At 47.6% G+C, this 16,833-nt stretch overlaps 1 protein-coding gene across 1 annotated transcript; it reads left to right on the top strand.

Annotated features, from left to right (window-relative positions):
• Nucleotides 1-1,182: 1,182 nt before the first annotated feature.
• LOC142775664 (uncharacterized) lies at nucleotides 1,183-16,596 on the top strand. The gene is made up of 12 exons (XM_075877298.1): nucleotides 1,183-1,340; nucleotides 10,389-10,512; nucleotides 10,595-10,751; nucleotides 10,839-11,456; nucleotides 11,526-11,695; nucleotides 11,755-11,899; nucleotides 14,087-14,226; nucleotides 14,283-14,433; nucleotides 14,501-14,705; nucleotides 14,762-15,410; nucleotides 15,465-15,603; nucleotides 16,329-16,596. The coding sequence occupies exons 2-12, from the start codon at nucleotides 10,425-10,427 to the stop codon at nucleotides 16,531-16,533; spliced, it is 2,667 nt and encodes an 888-aa protein (XP_075733413.1). The 5' UTR covers nucleotides 1,183-1,340; nucleotides 10,389-10,424; the 3' UTR covers nucleotides 16,534-16,596.
• Nucleotides 16,597-16,833: the final 237 nt, after the last annotated feature.

Below are 16,833 nucleotides of genomic sequence, written 5' to 3'. Positions count from 1 at the left end.
CCTTGGCATCACCTTGCTAAAATAAAGCCAAGCAAAGACCTGGAAAGCAACCCACAGAAACAACCGGCACCCCCTCGCTAAGGACAAGAATCAATCTAGAAGCAACAAGATTAGTCTCAAAGATTGCGAAGTTTCGCGGTTTTATGTCTTGCGCGACGTAGCGCAAGTTTTGCCGTTTTTTTTTACGCATACGGGCGTGAATTAGCGCAAAATACAATGCCGCGGTAGCTTTTGGGTGTCACTAGTTACCATTTCTAGATTTAGATGAAACCAAAAATTGCTTTCGCGGCTTTACCAACTTCCTTATTTATCGAAAGAAAAATAAAGCGTGGTCGTTAAATCGAGTTTGAACATTATTCCTTATTTTCATTCGTTTCTGATGATGATGATGATGATGATGCCTCAAACGTGGCTCATACCCACCGACGAAGATCGGCCAAGAATTAACTCAGTTACTTCTTCTTTTCTTACTTTATTCTTTATTTATATATTTTATCAAGCGGAACTGAGCTTATTTACGTTTGTAGTATTCATCCAATGCCAAAGTTGCTTGCCTCCCTTAAGCCTGCATTGTAATTACCCCTTTCTCCTTTTTTATTCGTCCCTTAATGCTGGAGTAACTGCGCATTTAAGTATGTTTGTTGTTCTTGTAAATCTAGTTGGTTTATTCCTGATCTAATTTCGCGGTTCTCGTTTTATTAGTACTGGCAATTTTCTGTAATCAATCACTAGCTTTTACTCGTGTAGCACTTCGTGTTCTTGTTCACCTTCTCTTGTGGCTCATACCCACTGTGGGGGATTGGCCAAGAATTGAGAGGTCTTATAAAATCTCCTAGCATAGCTGACTTGGACAACATGCTCTGGCGGGGCCCCGCGGTACGCTGTGGTGAAGTCGTCATGCCGTCCAAATGGGAGGGTGCCATTACAAGCTCCGGGCTCGAACAACAGTTATAGGCGCGACGCAGCATAAAGACTAGGTATCTCTGTTCCGACATGGAAGTGGCCCACAACGGACTAAAGCGCGTTCTGAAGAACATAACAAAGTTCACCCATCTATTTTAGGGTAATGGAGATTATAAAAATTAAGAGATTACAAATTTTAGAATGCAGCGCTTCCTCTTTTGAGAGGGTGAAGACGACGAGGAGTCTCTAGGGGGTCCGTGGCTCGTGTCAAGCTCGCGGCTCGCGCAGTCCGGGCCCGCACCAGTGTTCCAACGGTCGTCGCAAGGGCAGCCACGCAAGAGGAGGGCTGTCGAGCGTCGGGGGGGAAGCCTGCCTCGACCGCGCCTACCCAGGAGAGGGGCCGCATCTCAAGCTTCCCACGCACCCCCCCAAGCTTGGTGAGTCACTCATCCGGCATTGCGTTTGCACGACGATTCTGCGAGGGCAACATCGGTGCCGAGGCTAGATGTCGCCATCTTGTCTTGTGCGAGCTACAGGGCAGCCTAGTCGCCTTATACGCCGGCTCTCCGGAATGCGAGCCTTTGGATAAGCACGCTGTGGTTGCTTCGGCTCTACCTACGCCAGCCGCTTGAAGTTCGCGGGTGGTTATAAATCGAGGAGTGACTACTCTGCTGGCATCCAGTTAGGGCTATTCGCCCCACCCCCTTCCCCGTCAATTTTCCTTCCTTGGGCAGTTACGGCACAGGTTTCTTCAGTATCCCTAGGCCGAACCAACATTTGTTCTTTATTGTAGGCTACCAGGGCGTTATATAGGCTACGCTCGAATTGATTCTGCAACCGGGGCGGTCGGGGCCTCGGTTCTGGTGTTAAATGTTGCCCATTCGTTGTCGTGAAGTGCCGCCAACGTTGACCGACACGCTGTTTTTACTTAAGGCCTGACCCCACGTACCCGTCGCAGCGCGTCAGCAGCACGAGGCTTTTCGACGCGGCGCCGTGGGCGCGTGGCTCAGCGAAGCCTCTCTCCCCCTCACTCTCGATATGGGAAACGGCTCTACGCCGCGTCAAATGAAAACGCGCCGACGCGTTGCGACGGGTACGTGGGGTCAGGCCTTTAGGGTAAGCGCGAATTCTCTCTAATGGTGTCGGCTTTGAGAATGCCCAGTTCTGTGAAATGCTGGCGTAATTTTCTTCAGGCGACCGCTGGGTGCCGGCAGTATAACTCATCACGATCAACGCAAGAACCACACGCTAGATCAAAGATGGCAAAATACGCACCAATACATGAAGGGCACAAGCATGTACAGGTGCTCCATAAGTAAAACGGAGCATGCGAGCTATGGCCACGCTACGAAAAAACGCAAGCCAGCGCGTTCTCGTTCTGGCAGAGAAGTGGTTCTCTATTCGTAAATGTGTCATAGGATAGGGACATCATTTCTGTATATAAACAAAAACCACGTACCTATATATATGGAGCGCGCTGGCGCGCAGTTTCGCGTAGCTTGGCCGCAGCCCGCGTCCTTCGTTGTAATTATGGAGCCCCTGTGGCGTCAATCCTGGCCACTGCGGTAGACTTCCTTGAAATGGTCGTTTCTCGCTCTCTCTGCCATGACGAAAAAATTTCGGGCGGTTATAGCAGCCGGTGTGTCATCCCCTGGCTACGCCACAGCATAGTGGTCATACGGGGTCATGTCACCACATTAGCGCAAGCACCTTTATACGCTGTAGCATAAAGAGGTGATCTGCAACAGGTTTTAAACGCCCTCCATTTGCCAAACTGTCATAAATGAGGTAATATCGTATTTATATATACAGGGTGCCCCAGCTATCTAAGCCAAAGTTTAAAAGTATTCTGACGCTCGCAATGACGACGCGATCAACTGCATGTTGTTGGCTGTTGCCTGGAGTGAGTCAGACTATTTTTGGTGTTGTGATTATTGCCTGATTAGGTGAATTTTATTAACTAACTTTTTAAGCAATGAAAGTTGGCCGGACACTGCCCCGCCGCGGTGGTCTAGTGGCTAAGGTACTCGGCTGCTGACCCGCAGGTCGCGGGTTCAAATCCCGGCTGCGGCGGCTGCATTTCCGATGGAGGCGGAAATGTCGAGGCCCGTGTGCTCAGATTTGGGTGCACGTTAAAGAACCCCAGGTGGTCAAAATTTCCGGAGCCCTCCACTACGGCGTCTCTCATAATCATATGGTGGTTTTGGGACGTTAAACCCAACAGGTCTAAGTTGGCCGGACATTGGAATGAGGAAGTTGTTCTTTGGTTTGAAAAGCGTCCGATTTGACAGTTTCGCACTTTATCTATGTAACTACTAACTGCAAATGCCCGCAAAATACAAAAAAAATACCTACCACGTGACAAGCCCGATCGCAAGCCAGTGCGCACGATGATTCCAGTGCTCCCTAACGTTCTGCGTACGAACGACCATAGGATCTGCCCGATTGTGCTGTCTTGATAGGGCCGCAACGATGGTGGTGGCTTTGCAATGAACACGTTTCGATATCGACCACAAAAGCGATAATCGCTGTGACTGCTTACCACTGTCATGAACAAGTACGAAGGAAGCGTAGCTATCGTATGCGGAAGGTTAGAGAGCACCAGAATCGCGGCGCGCGTAGGCGCACCATTGGGTTTGTCAACAGTATTTTTTTTTTGTATTTCGCGTGCATTTGTAGTTAGCAGAAAAACGCCAAAACTGATATATGGTTCAAAACTGTCTAATATGACGTTCTGCATACATATGTACAATTTTCTCAGTGAAATCTTTGACCCATCTTTGTTTCAGAATTTAGTTAAAAAGGTCTAAATAAACGATTGATCAGAACAAAAAATAATCTGATTCACTCCAGACAACGCTCAACAACACGCATGTGGTCGCGTCATAAGTGCGTGTGTCGGCAAATTTTTGAGCTCTCTTTGCCTGTATATATGACGAGTGGCAGCGCCATTATCTACCGCTGGTTGAAATAACCTATGCAAGGTTCAGCATCGCTGCTCATAATAAGAATCGCTTTACTTAGACAGATAAAGATACAGGATTTAAGTACCGAATTTTCTTGACAATGCAAATTTTTAAATAAAACTCTATAATGATAAGGTTTCCATTGTTTTCTCACACGAAATCGAGGCGAAATACTTTGTGCCACTGAAGTAATACTGAACGACTTATTATGAAAAAAAAAAAACACGTAAACATTTGTATGTTGACGTGAAGACTATTTTTATATTCGAAATTTGTAGTGTGTGACAATTCATGGTGCACTAATTTTTAAAATGGTGATAACAGTTGACGTGGCAGTACTTGAAATCGTATTTTATTGGCTATATGTCTACCGTTACGCCCGCATTTTCCTGCGACGAGGAAGTGAAGCAACAAAAGTTCGTTGGGGAGCTTCGCCGCTGTCAGGATCGTTTTAGAAGTTCGTTTTTGATACGAGTCCGTCTTTCTGTTCCGTAATGTTTGTCGTAAAATTTCATACTCGGTGAGGTAACTTAGCATTGAAGGGCGTGGGTCATGACACAACGCCAAACTACGAAGGGACATGCCTGTAACGGGAAACGAAAAAGTGAGTCGTTACTTAATCTCACCAGTCGATAGCAAGCGTAACTGTCGTCTGCCCTTTACAGCTTGCAAACGATGTGCCTCGCACTGTAAGCTATCACAAGAGAGGCCGGACGTTTTGTCCAGATCCAAGCGCGTAAGATTATTATCCGGACAAGAGCACTCCAGCATATTTAACCAAGAAGTTGCCCATGGATACGAAGGTCTTAGATATGCAACAGCAGGAATTTGAAATTCCTGTTATGGTGATATGTGTGTGATGTTTGATTTTTCAAAATATGCATCATCCGAGAGAGTGTAAAGCGCGTGTACAAACATATATCCTGTAGGGAAAAAATTGTACGTTTCTTACGTACTGTAGCTATAGTTTCGATATCCCGTATAAATAGTTCATCACTGAAATTAAGGGCATGAGAGTGACTAAAAAAAAGTCCTCATGCTGTGAAAGTAACAAGTATGGCAAGTTTTCTAGCATGCGTAAAACATGCAAAGTACAACTTCAGGGACAGTCAACTGATTTCGGACAGTGTCTCACTAGAGAAAAAAAAAATTGAGCGTATATGCATAGGCGTGCACACCGAGGTGGAGCAGAAGTAGGGAGTTGGCCGACCCCGGCGCAAAGTCGGCCTCATAGTCATACATTGGCTCAATAGGGGAGGGGGCGCAACATTGAGCCCCCCTCCTCTCGGGGGGGGGGGGGGGGGGGGGTCTGCGCAATCTTATGCTTATATGTGTATCATGCAGCAACTATACTGGGTGTCTTCTCTGCAGACACATTTTATAATTCTGCGGCGATAAAACACCTGGCGTCTTCAAAAAAAAAAGAAAATGTTCGTCGAGGCAGCAATACTATGCCGCAGCAAATGTCATACAAAAGTTAATAACTGAGGAAACTTTTCGGTTGACTTTTTATTTATCAGTTTGTGGGCAGTTGTTTATATAGAATAGTTGTAAACGGTGGCAGTTGATGGCATACTATTTAAATTGAAATCACGAAAATGGCACGCGCTTTCATATACCCAGCAATATAAAAAGCTGGGCGTGTTGGTTTTGGCTAACTGTAAACTGAGAGGTGCGAAAACACGGAACACAAGGAAGATGACACAGGTAACGCGCTACTAGCAACTGAAGTATTTGTATTCAGAGAAGACATATTTAAAGCCCGTGTGCTCAGATTTGGGTGCACGTTAAAGAACCCCAGGTGGTCGAAATTTCCGGAGGCCTCCACTACGGCGTCTCTCATAATCATATAGTGGTTTTGGGACAGTAAACCCCACATATCAATCAATCAAGACATATTTAAAGCACCGTGTAATCTTACAACCAGAACGAGTCGACCTTGCGCCCAGCATGCCAACGTCAAGCGACGTTTAAGAAAGGCAATCTCCCCTTTCTGCAAGCGGATAAAGGGGTGATTGATGCAATCCAACCCCTCCTTCTAGATAACGAAGGCTTCTACAATCTCCCTCTGATTCACACGAGAAAAACGTCACCGCGCCTTGACATGACCCACCAACGTGCAACCGTCTGCAAAATCAGTCGCGGCGCGCGGGTGACGACCACAATCTGATGAAACTGCATCGCCGCGCCATCTGACGTAGTGAGCGCGCGTGCACGTCCTCTCATTTTCGCATCCATTTTTTTTTCTCGCTTGCGGTAAACTAGGTGATTAGATGTATCGTTTCGCGCTAGGCGCCGCTTTGTTTCTTCAGTCCGTGACACGCTCAATTCGACTGGGCTACGGACACGGCGCAAGAATACTTTAGGTGAGCGAACGCTGCGAAGAGAGCGCTTGGCGGGGAGGGACCGATTGTGTTCACCGGACTGAGGATGGTGGGCTGCAGGCGAATTCCGCAAAGCACATCCGGCACGTAAGCGACGATTTCCAAATCTTAAAAAACCGGGTTATCGCGCGATAACAACCACGCGACACGCATAAAATGACGTCGCGAAGGAGGGGGTGATAACGGAGGAAGTTGACAGTGCGGCAAGGGTGTTGTGGCGACAATAAATGGTGGTAGTGGTTAGAAGCGGAAAAAGGCAATTATTTCTGCTGCCCGGTAGGGAGCACGGTGCAGTGCCTTGAAATAAAGGAGCACCGCTACTTTCCTACGTGCAGGGTTTTCCTACACCGCGAGGGAGTTGGGGGGGGGCGGGAGGGGGGGAAGCTGGGGCAAAGTTTGTAGCGCCATCTCTCAGGCTCTTGTGAAGCAGAACCTTATCGGGCACTGGATAGCCCCTGCGTTCGTTCACCTAAAGTATCCTTGCACCATGGCTACGGCGGTGGTGAAATGTACGCGGCTTGCTTCACAGACCACAAAGAGCAGCGTTTAACGCGCGAGTGTTAAAAGCTCCTTTCGCAGAAGCTCCACTGTCGGTGTCTACGTAAGCGTCGTTGGTAGAGCGCGAAAAATCAGCGTGGTCCGCGAGCGAGAACACAAGGTAGATGTAAATAAATCCCTAATGAAGAATATTGGTCCTCGTGGGGATCGAACCAACGCGTTCTGCGTGGCAAGGTGTTAAATGTTACGCCCGCAAGCGTTATTTTCCTCAAGGCGCGTGTAAAGGATGGATGTAATGGTGTGTGTGGCACCGGTTCACCACAGAGACAAGAAATTTATATAATCAGGACATAGCAAGCCGCATGCAATTCACGGATAGAATAAAGCGACGCCTGGCACACAACGCTACAAGTAATCAGTTGGTCCACTGCAAGCGAGTAAAAAGACATGGGCGTGAAAATGAAAGGACGCGCATGGGCACTCACCACGTGAGATGGCGCGACGATGCAGTTTTATCAGATTGCGGTCGTCGCTCGTAAGTCCCGACTTATTTTGCAGACGGGTGTACGTGCTGTTCAAGCCTCCTCGTTGGGTGCACCAGCAGAGGGATGCTGAGCTGAATGACTTTTTACTGCTCATGCGGGTGGAGTTCAAAAGCATGCGTTCTTAAGGCATTAAGACCTGCTACGAAAGCTCGCACGGACGAAGTGCATAGCGGAGTACGTACGGCGATGCACATTATGTCTATCGCAAAGTTGAGATGCCTGTTTTGTTGCGTTTATCAGCACGGTACGCGCCGCTGCAGCGTCGATATTCCTCTTTCGGTCAAGAAAGAACAGCTGAATAAAGACAACCGGTGGTTCTGCTGCACGTCAAAAGGCCACCGAGCGAAGGAATGGCGCGTCAAGCTCACCTGCAGTTCTGCCGCGGAAGACACGCTTCAAGTATGTGCGATCACAATTAGTAGAGGGTTTAGACCACATTAATTACCTTGATTTATTAATTGATTCATATGTTGGGTTTAGCGTCCCAAAACCATATGATTATGAGAGACGCCGTAGTGGAGGGCTCCGGAAATTTCGACCACCTGGGGTTCTTTAACGTGCACCAAAATCTGAGCACACGGGCCTACAGCATTTTCGCCCCCATCGAATACGCAGTCGCCACAGCCGGCATTTGATCCCGTGAAGTGCGGGTCAGCAGCCAAGTACTTTGCCACTAGACCACTGCAGGGGGCTGCAGGAAGTACCTGCTGACCAAATTAGGGCAACTCCAGAATGAACACCGAGAAATTGAAGGCGAGCTCTTTGAGCTTATCGAATTTCTCTCCTGGACGTCCTGCGCGCTTACTCGCCTGAATGTCACTCCGTTGTCATCCAAAACGTCGCTCTAGCGGGTTGATATCAAATCAAATCAAATTATAATGTCGGGAAGTTATGCTACCGCCGGATGCTATATTATCGTTTATGGGTGAGATGAAACAAGTCACAGCTTTGCCTCAAAGGCGAAGCAATATAAACACGATAGCAACAAAATGGAAGGTCACGCACAGAATGTCAAGAAGATCGAAACGTGCCCCGCGTTTCTCACGTACAAAGGACGCACGAAACATATTCACAGGTAGAGTATAACGCGAATAGGCGTCTCAGTTGTTAATTCGCTGTGTCTGAAAAGCGCAGCCCTTTCGCAAACGGAGGATGTGCAACGATTGCAGTGACCTTTGTGCGCCCGGTAACTACAACAGAATCGTTCCGACAAAACTCAAAGGCTAACCAAGGTGTACGATTCTCCCCACTGCAAGATAAGGGCGCGCGATTGAGCGTACACCTCCTTATTCTCTACGCGGGCCAAAGTACGCGTGAGAGATGAGCCACCGCGCGCTCACTGCGCCATCTTGCTGATAACCGATGTTTTTGGTCACTGTCTCGAGTAAAGCAGGCGCAACCTGGTCATGGGATACTAGTGTCTCCTTGCTCCAGCAAAACACTACAGTCGGCATTATACTCAAGGAGCCCGAACAAGCTGTATGGACTAGACTTGATTCGTACTTCTGCTGGCGAAGAGCAGGCTGTTGAAAATAAATTAAACGCAACCAGCCAGTGAAGGCAAAGAAGTGTTGGACGATGTTCAATAATGACGACGATGGCTTCTGGCAGAGTTTTTCGACGGCAGTAAACGTTTTAGCCTCCATACATGGAGCCCTGTGCTTGTTAATTACTGTTGTTTGATCAAAAGGATGATCACACCCCTTGCAGTGCAGTGCCAACTTGACGCTGGCATGCTGAGAACGTTTTTTGTTTATTTTGGGGGGAAGAGGGAGGGGGGTGAATAATATTGCATGGTGGATACCATTCCTTTCATGAATAAAATTATTCTACTTGCTAGTTGCGCTTTGTCCGTGTCCTTTTCCGTGTTATCTACTAAGGCGATATCTACTTATCACGACGGGTTGCACAGAAAACACAACCGCTCTATTACGTCAGACCGGAGCTTCCTGTGACACAGAATGATAGATGGAATGAAGGCTCGTCGTGACAATAGCTTTTTGGGGAAAGCGTAACCTCACTTGCAGAAGCAGATCCACCAACCTTGGCACAAAATGTTTGGTGCCTGTTTGTTTGCTGTCTGTTTGTGCTGCCTAAAAAGAAACCATAATTTCCTCCTTCTTCCACTGTGCAGCATCTAAACTCTGCAGACAGGCGAAAAATAGCTTTGAGTTTATTTTTCACTTTCAAGAAAGATAGGCACGACACATCGCATAAAAAGAAAGTAAGCGGTCCCACTGCCTATTCGACCAGATTCTGCTTCGAGGCACCTTAATTCAAATTGCGCCACTTGCCCGTCACAGATAGTTCAGGTGTGACACAACAGAGCGGCCCGCCTGTCCTGTGCACGAGGCGCGTTTGGTTTTGATATCACATTTGGATTTCCCAGAATATCCCATGTTAAGTACAATTTTTCTGGTTGAAAAAAATAATATGCTGTAAACTTCGGCGGCTTAGGTAAAACATGTAAGTTTAATTGTGACAAAGTATCTCCCCGTGAACACAGAGCTCATGTGCTGAGACAACAGGTGCCTCACTGTCATAGTATTTTCAATATATCGTAAAGTTTAAAGAAAACGCCCTCCATAGCGGTGAACATATCCCTAACTTGCATTATCCTAACTTGCGAAATCATCTTACTTTACGTGACTGTGGTAAGGTTAATTGCAGGACGATCCTTTAGCTTCCAATCTATGGCATCTCTTTTAAGGCTCATGCACTGCGGCACGAACTACATCCATTGTGCGTTGTCAATTTCTGGAGCATAACTATAGGACAAGTGAGCATACATTGTATACAGTGTAACCAATATGTAGTTTTCTAGCCAGGTATACGGTCCTTGTGGGAGCTTTACATCATTTTCTACGAGCTCGGGTACGACGTACGGCCCCAGTGAGTGTACTTATTGGACATCCTGCAATTTCACTGCATTGCAAAATGAGCCGAACCATACAAGTAACGTATAAAATGAAGTTCACGTCTTATACGCTCATAATTCCGGCTTCTTGATGCTGAATAGGAGCACAAAGAAGGAACCACTTGTGTGTTCGCATCTACGGAATTAACTTAGCTTTCTTTTCTTTCCCTTGCAGAAGGTCGCCGTTTCCGCGACCGTCGAGTGACCAACCATGGACGTCAAGCTTGTGGTGCTCTGTGCCATGCTCTTCATGGACTTGGGAGCTTCAGGAGCCGTCGATAATAATCTTATGACCAAAGGTATGCGGTGACCTATATAACATTCTAAAGCCCACCTGTCTGTGCTCTATTGGGGGGTCCTTGATAGTTCGTTCTTTCACAGGTTCCCTTCCTAAAGAAAACGTTTCGAGTGTTGCTATCGGAAACAGTACACAGAAATGCGATTACCTGCAGCTTGCCAAAACCTACACCATTTGCTCTATGCCCTTTTACGCGGACTTCGTGAGTAACTCTCTTCTGGCGAGCCCGTCATCGTGCAGGTACGTAGTACTAGGATAGCAGATTCTATTACTGTGCATTAGAGCTTGCGCTGCCACATATTGGTTACGAATTTCCTTTCCTTTCAGCCCACTGACCGCATTCAACGCTTGCCTGAGAGACGTCCTTGAGAAGACCGCTTGCTCAAACGATACAGCGCTCTTAACGCCTACAATTAATTTCTTCACAAGCAATATATTGGCCTCTTATGAGCATACCTGCAAGAACGGCTCGGAAAACAAAAATCTTACCCTTGTTGTAACAAGCGCCGGTGCATTGGATAAGAAAAACTTGAGCAATGGTGCAACCACAAGCGCGAGTCATGGTGCCTCTATTAAAACTAGCCTGAATAATGAGACTACTGCAGCTTACGAGTCGAGCAGAAGCAGTGGCCAAACTCAGACGATACAGCCAGCCGGAAAAAACAAGAAATCATTCGTTCAGGACAAGACAGCTTCAGACACCAATTCTGATTTCTCACAAGACATGGCAGGAGTGACGAGCGCCACGGACAACGCTTCGAGTTCGGGCAATCAGTCGTCTGATGGCGACAAGCGCAAAAGAATGGCTGACGAACCTTGCGTGCCCACAATAGACCCTGGCTACAAGTACCCGGCAAAATGCGACAATCGATCATTGCTTCGACGGATGTTCACATGCGGAGTTACAATGCACGAATTTATACTGCACGGTCAAGACCCCTGCAGGTGAGTATCCAACTTACCTTACATTTTAGCAACTAGTTTCAAAACAAATAACATTTTTTTTCTTCATAGGTGCTTTATGAATTATCGTGAATGCGTTGACAAAGCAAGGACTGAGCTTAAGTGCGATGGCGGCAATAAAATGGATGACCCGATCCTCGTAACAGTGAAGTTAATCGAAAGTTTGATGCTCAGCTGGTACCAAAACCCATGTGCCGTTTACTCGAACTCAACTCAAGCAGGTAACCAGAAGTTTTTCTTTCTTTTGAACTCTGGACTGAAAGCTTTCTTTTTGTTCCAGCCCGATCAAGCCTTGTAAGCAGCGTTGTGAGCAGTTGCGATGTGCGGAAGGGATCAATTGCATCGGTCGTCTGCTACGCAACTTACCTTGCCATGACTGATCTGAAGACGCCCGCACCCTGGACGAGCTATGAGGACGCTTGCAGGTACAGTGTATATATTTAAAGGACGTTACGGACACAGCATCGTTTCTAAGTAATCTACAGAAAGAAACTCGTCAATTATAAGCTTACCTACAGGTATAGTCACCACAGCCTCCTCCCGCATGTTTTCTTCAGCCCGATGAACGCCCTGGAAGCTAACTACACAGATGGCATTGTAATGATTAGTGGACAAGAAGTTATACCATCGCGCTTCATAGCCTTGAGCGTCTGCTTTCTGCTTCCACTTTAGGCAGACACGCGGAAGGGCAGCAAATGGCGGCACCCTGTGGCGACCACGGCATCTGCATTACAGCGCGCTACTATGGCACTACATAAACAAAGGCGCAAGCAGAAGCGATGCGTAACTACCATGCTACCCAAGTGCGCATCGGCTAGGTACCGTGTCATATCTGCCGATGGATAGAAGCCCAATCCAGATTGTGTGTATTGCCACGGTGTCGTGACATTCTCCAACGGAGCAGTCGGCGTGAGAAGGATGAACACCTCAGTTGGCTGAACTTGTGACCGGGAAGCGAAAAAATGCATGCTGCACGCAGAAATTGGCAAACAGAGCGTCTACCGCCCGTAATCTGTTGAATGGTCAAGCGCATCTGCATTCATGCATGCCATTCGGGTGTGGTTTGCACAAAGCATCAGTAATACGTGTAATGGGGCGGCGACATAAAAAGAATTGGGGGACCCTTAAGCTTCACCTTTAAGAGTTGAACGCTATAGCGAAATCCGGCCCCTATTGCACCCTTCAACTACTAAGTGCATACTTATTATTTTCTCTCTCTCTCTCTCTCTCACACTGCTGCTGCATGTCGACCTGGTCATTCCTGAGAAGCTAGCTAGTTTATTTATTGCCCTTTCATGCTGCACTCACTAGGTTTTACCCATGTCATTTTTAAAACTAATTGGCTTAAAAAAACTTAGGAAATTTCCCCTCTTCTTTTATGTTAGATTGGCTTGACTTTGTTATACCTCCTGGTGGTACGGCTACCCCCTTTTTGCTTTTAGTTATTTTCACATATAGGGGGCGAAAAAAAGCGCGCGCGCGCGCGCGCGCGCGCGCGCACACACACACACACACACACACACACACACACACACACACACACACACACACACACACACACACACACACACACACACACACACACACACACACACACACACACACACACACACACACACACACACACACACACACACACACACACACACACACACACACACACACACACACACACACACACACACACACACACACACACACACACACACACACACACACACACACACACACACACACAGTAGATTGTACCAGCGTGCGCGCGAATGGTACATGCAGATTTTTTATCTAAAGCAAGAGTCGCATGGCCTCCCAAGATACACGCTGGGCACTCGCTATCTCGAAGGCTTTAAACAGTCTCACAATGCCTCAGAGATGGCAGCACATTATCTAGCGTGTGCTGTTTGCTTGATGATTGATTGATTGATATGTGGGGTTTAACGTCCCAAAACCACTATATGATTATGAGAGACGCCGTAGTGGAGGGCTCCGGAAATTTAGACCACCTGGGGTTCTTTAACGTGCACCCAAATCTGAGCACACGGGCCTACAACATTTCCGCCTCCATCGGAAATGCAGCCGCCGCAAGTTTGCTTGCTGAACGCCTCTGGAAAGGCATGATATGTTTTCCGCTAGATAGACATAATTGTCCATTTTTAGAGAGGTTTGAAAGTTCCTGTCTCTTTTTAGCGGCGATGGCTGCACTATCCCGGCCTTTTTCGACGTAGTTTCATCGCCTCCAAAATGCGCCTACTAATCGCCGAATGGGCTCGTTTTCGCCGTGACACCTGTGAAGCAAACTGCGTTAAGAAGACTCCTTCCACTACATGGCGTTTATGTAGTATTTTATTTCCCAAAGCTGCTACAAGTAACATCATGGCTTTGTGGTAGAATATCTGCTTGCCACGCAAACGTCCCAGGTTGACTCCTCAATAGAACCGAGAATGATTAATTTTATTTGCTTCTTTCTGAATTTTTCGCTCACGGACAATTTTTCGCTCACAACCAACAGTGCCGACGCTGACAGCGGAGCGTGCCAAGTGCAGTGCAATAATGTAGTAAAGCCGAAACTTTATTCACCTATATAATATAAATCCCGCGTTTTACCTTTACAGCGCTGTCGTCGACGCCCATAGATGCTTGATGGCCGCGGAACATACAAGCAACTGTACCAACATTCAATTCACGGGTCATTCAAGGAAGTTTCTTAAAGTTATCACGTCTGGAAAAGATTTGCAATGCCCAGAGGAAACCGGTAATTTTAGCCATATTTCGTTGTTAAACCACGCACTAATATTGTACTTTTTTCAGCGTTGCCTAATGTACAAGCGTTATCTGCATACGTGAGGCCCGGATGTATGCGAAGCAAAGCACTAAAAAGGGCCTTGCGCTGTTCATTAAGCTTCCAAGACATGGCTGACACGGAGCGCGAGTTCAGTCCATCGCAAGCTGTGCCATGCGGGTGAGTGGAACGCGTAATTAACACGTTGCCTCAATACACGTTGAAACGGTGATGTTTATTGCGACAGGCACGTTTCTCGACTCCACACATGCCTTGAAGATTCCGTAGAAGGTACCGGCTGTTATGGCGACATCAATGTTCACTCGGAAATCAAGCTGTACAAGAAAGTGCTTGAAGACGCCTACGACGTCCGATGCTTAGTGGAAGGGCAGCCGGAGACAAACCTCGGCGCAAAAAGCAAACAACCCATACTGAGACCTAATGATAGAAGCGTAAGCGCTAGGTTGCATTGAAAGTGTCGACGCCTCTAACGTTCTAATCATTGCAGATCTACAACCAAGCGTCCGGCTCCAGTGGGCTCCGAAACTGGCGCATTGATCTGGGCCTCTACGATAAGAACAGCGACAACGTGGGCTATTACTACGACGACTCGGCGGAAGGACACAAGCCGGTTTTCGCTGGTCCCAGGATCATAGCGATGCACCCAGACGATACAGAGTATAACGACTACGATCGGTCGGACTCTCTTTACCAGAAGGCGCACGAATTCAACGCACTGATTGGTTGGCGGCCACTGGTGATGAGCCTCGAAGAAAACGCTTCCATGGCATCCAAGGCCGCGGACGCAGCGGCAGTCAATTCGGCTTCCAAGGTAGTGGATGTAGCTGCACTCAACAGCTCGTCAAACGACACTTCACCCCAGACGCTGCTGCAGTTCTTCAAGCCAGACAACCCTGTAGAAAACATGCCGAGGTCCCGCTCCGGAGAGCTTCAGAAGGTTGAACAGATTGCCAAAAAGCCCCATGGAAAAAAGGCCACAGGAGAAGACGACTACTTCTTCGGTAACGACTACATCGAAAATGCGGAACTTGCGATGTTTCCCAGTGGTCTGGACATGTTCCGCCACGTCAGGGAAGGTGCACTGGCCAAGATGGAGCACGTCATAGCTAGTAACAAGTCTGAGCTTGGCACCAATGGTAAGAAGCGGAATTCTAAATAGGGGCAGATATTAACCGTTTGTTGCGTTTCAGACTGCTCCGTCGAAAAGACCAAGCTGGCGCTCAGTCTCTGCAATGCGACCTTGAAGGGGCTACTACTCCGTTGGCCAAACGTCAGCGATGTGGGTCTGCCACTGGATGGCAGTAATGCAGGAGTTAAGCAGTTCTGCAGGTACTGACGTATCCACTCAGTCGTTCTAAGGAACAGCCGCTCTAGAAACAAATTACGTAATTATGATACACGCGGCCCAGTGATACTTCGCTGTCACTTGATTACAACAATACGGAGCCCACTGTTGATCACAGGCGACGTGTGCAAGCTAAACTTGCAGCCACACAGCAGAGAAATCTGCAGCCGGAAGATACACGTCACCTAGTTTCACGGCCGCGGCCAGCCAAATGTATATTTTCCTTCACAATGCAAAGATGCGCCCAGTAAGCTAGCACGCGCGTGCTAGCTTACTGGGCGCATAGAAGGGTCGCCAACTGGGCTAGTTGGTAATGTTCCGTTATGGTCTAAAAACATGATCTAAAAGGGAAGCTCTTACTCACGCTTACTCGCCGCATGGTGTTCCTTCTTATTCCGTCTTGTGTGACCTTAAGTGCCACGCGCAGGAAACGTCCCTACATCTCAATAACCTCCAGAAGGATATAAATACCTTGACTTACATAGCGTGGGTGCCCACTTTCGCGTGGATAGCTGCATAAATGGGTAATTAGCAGCTACGTACTTGTGCTCTAGTCACGAAGTTTTCGTTCAGGCCATAGACCACCCGCTTGTTTCAGTGGTCAAGTTACTTAAACTTGTCAGTTGATTGCATTCCTTCGAATGACGTTCCCATGTTGCTATCGCATTCATTGCTTCGCCCTTGGGGCGAAACTGACTTTTTTTTCCAGCGATCTGCACACCTACCGGGGGTGCTTGGCAGCAGTCCTGAAGGCTTACAACTGCAGCCATGTGCAGTCTATCAACGGAGTCTTCGAGGCGAACAGAAAGAAGATGCGGCTCCCATACTGCGCTTCCTCCGGGACGTGGACCCGTGCAACTGTCATTATTTCGCTTTTCGGCCTGCTGGCAAATTTTGTGAAGGGAAACGTGTAATAATTAGGGCCGCAAAAAAATTAAATTCACGCTTTTCCGGCGAATGAAACCATGCAAAATTCAGACGAGTTGTGTTGCACAATTTCATGCACTGTAACCTAGTTTTAGACTGTATGCAGTGGCCGTATATTTATCGGGGGAAGGGGGATGGTAGTCGCAGCATAGCGACCACTCTCCTGCCAGCTTTTTCTAGTGACTGTGAAGTGCAGATCACCTGCGGATCCTAGTCAACCACACTTTGTAAGCGTTGAACGCAGATTATGCCAAAACTGATAGGTAGTAATTAAGAAAGACGTGATG

The sequence above is a fragment of the Rhipicephalus microplus genome, chromosome X, assembly GCF_043290135.1.
Source record: "Rhipicephalus microplus isolate Deutch F79 chromosome X, USDA_Rmic, whole genome shotgun sequence".
In the NCBI taxonomy this organism is placed as follows: domain Eukaryota; kingdom Metazoa; phylum Arthropoda; class Arachnida; order Ixodida; family Ixodidae; genus Rhipicephalus; species Rhipicephalus microplus.
This window is presented reverse-complemented; position numbering and strand designations above follow the sequence as displayed.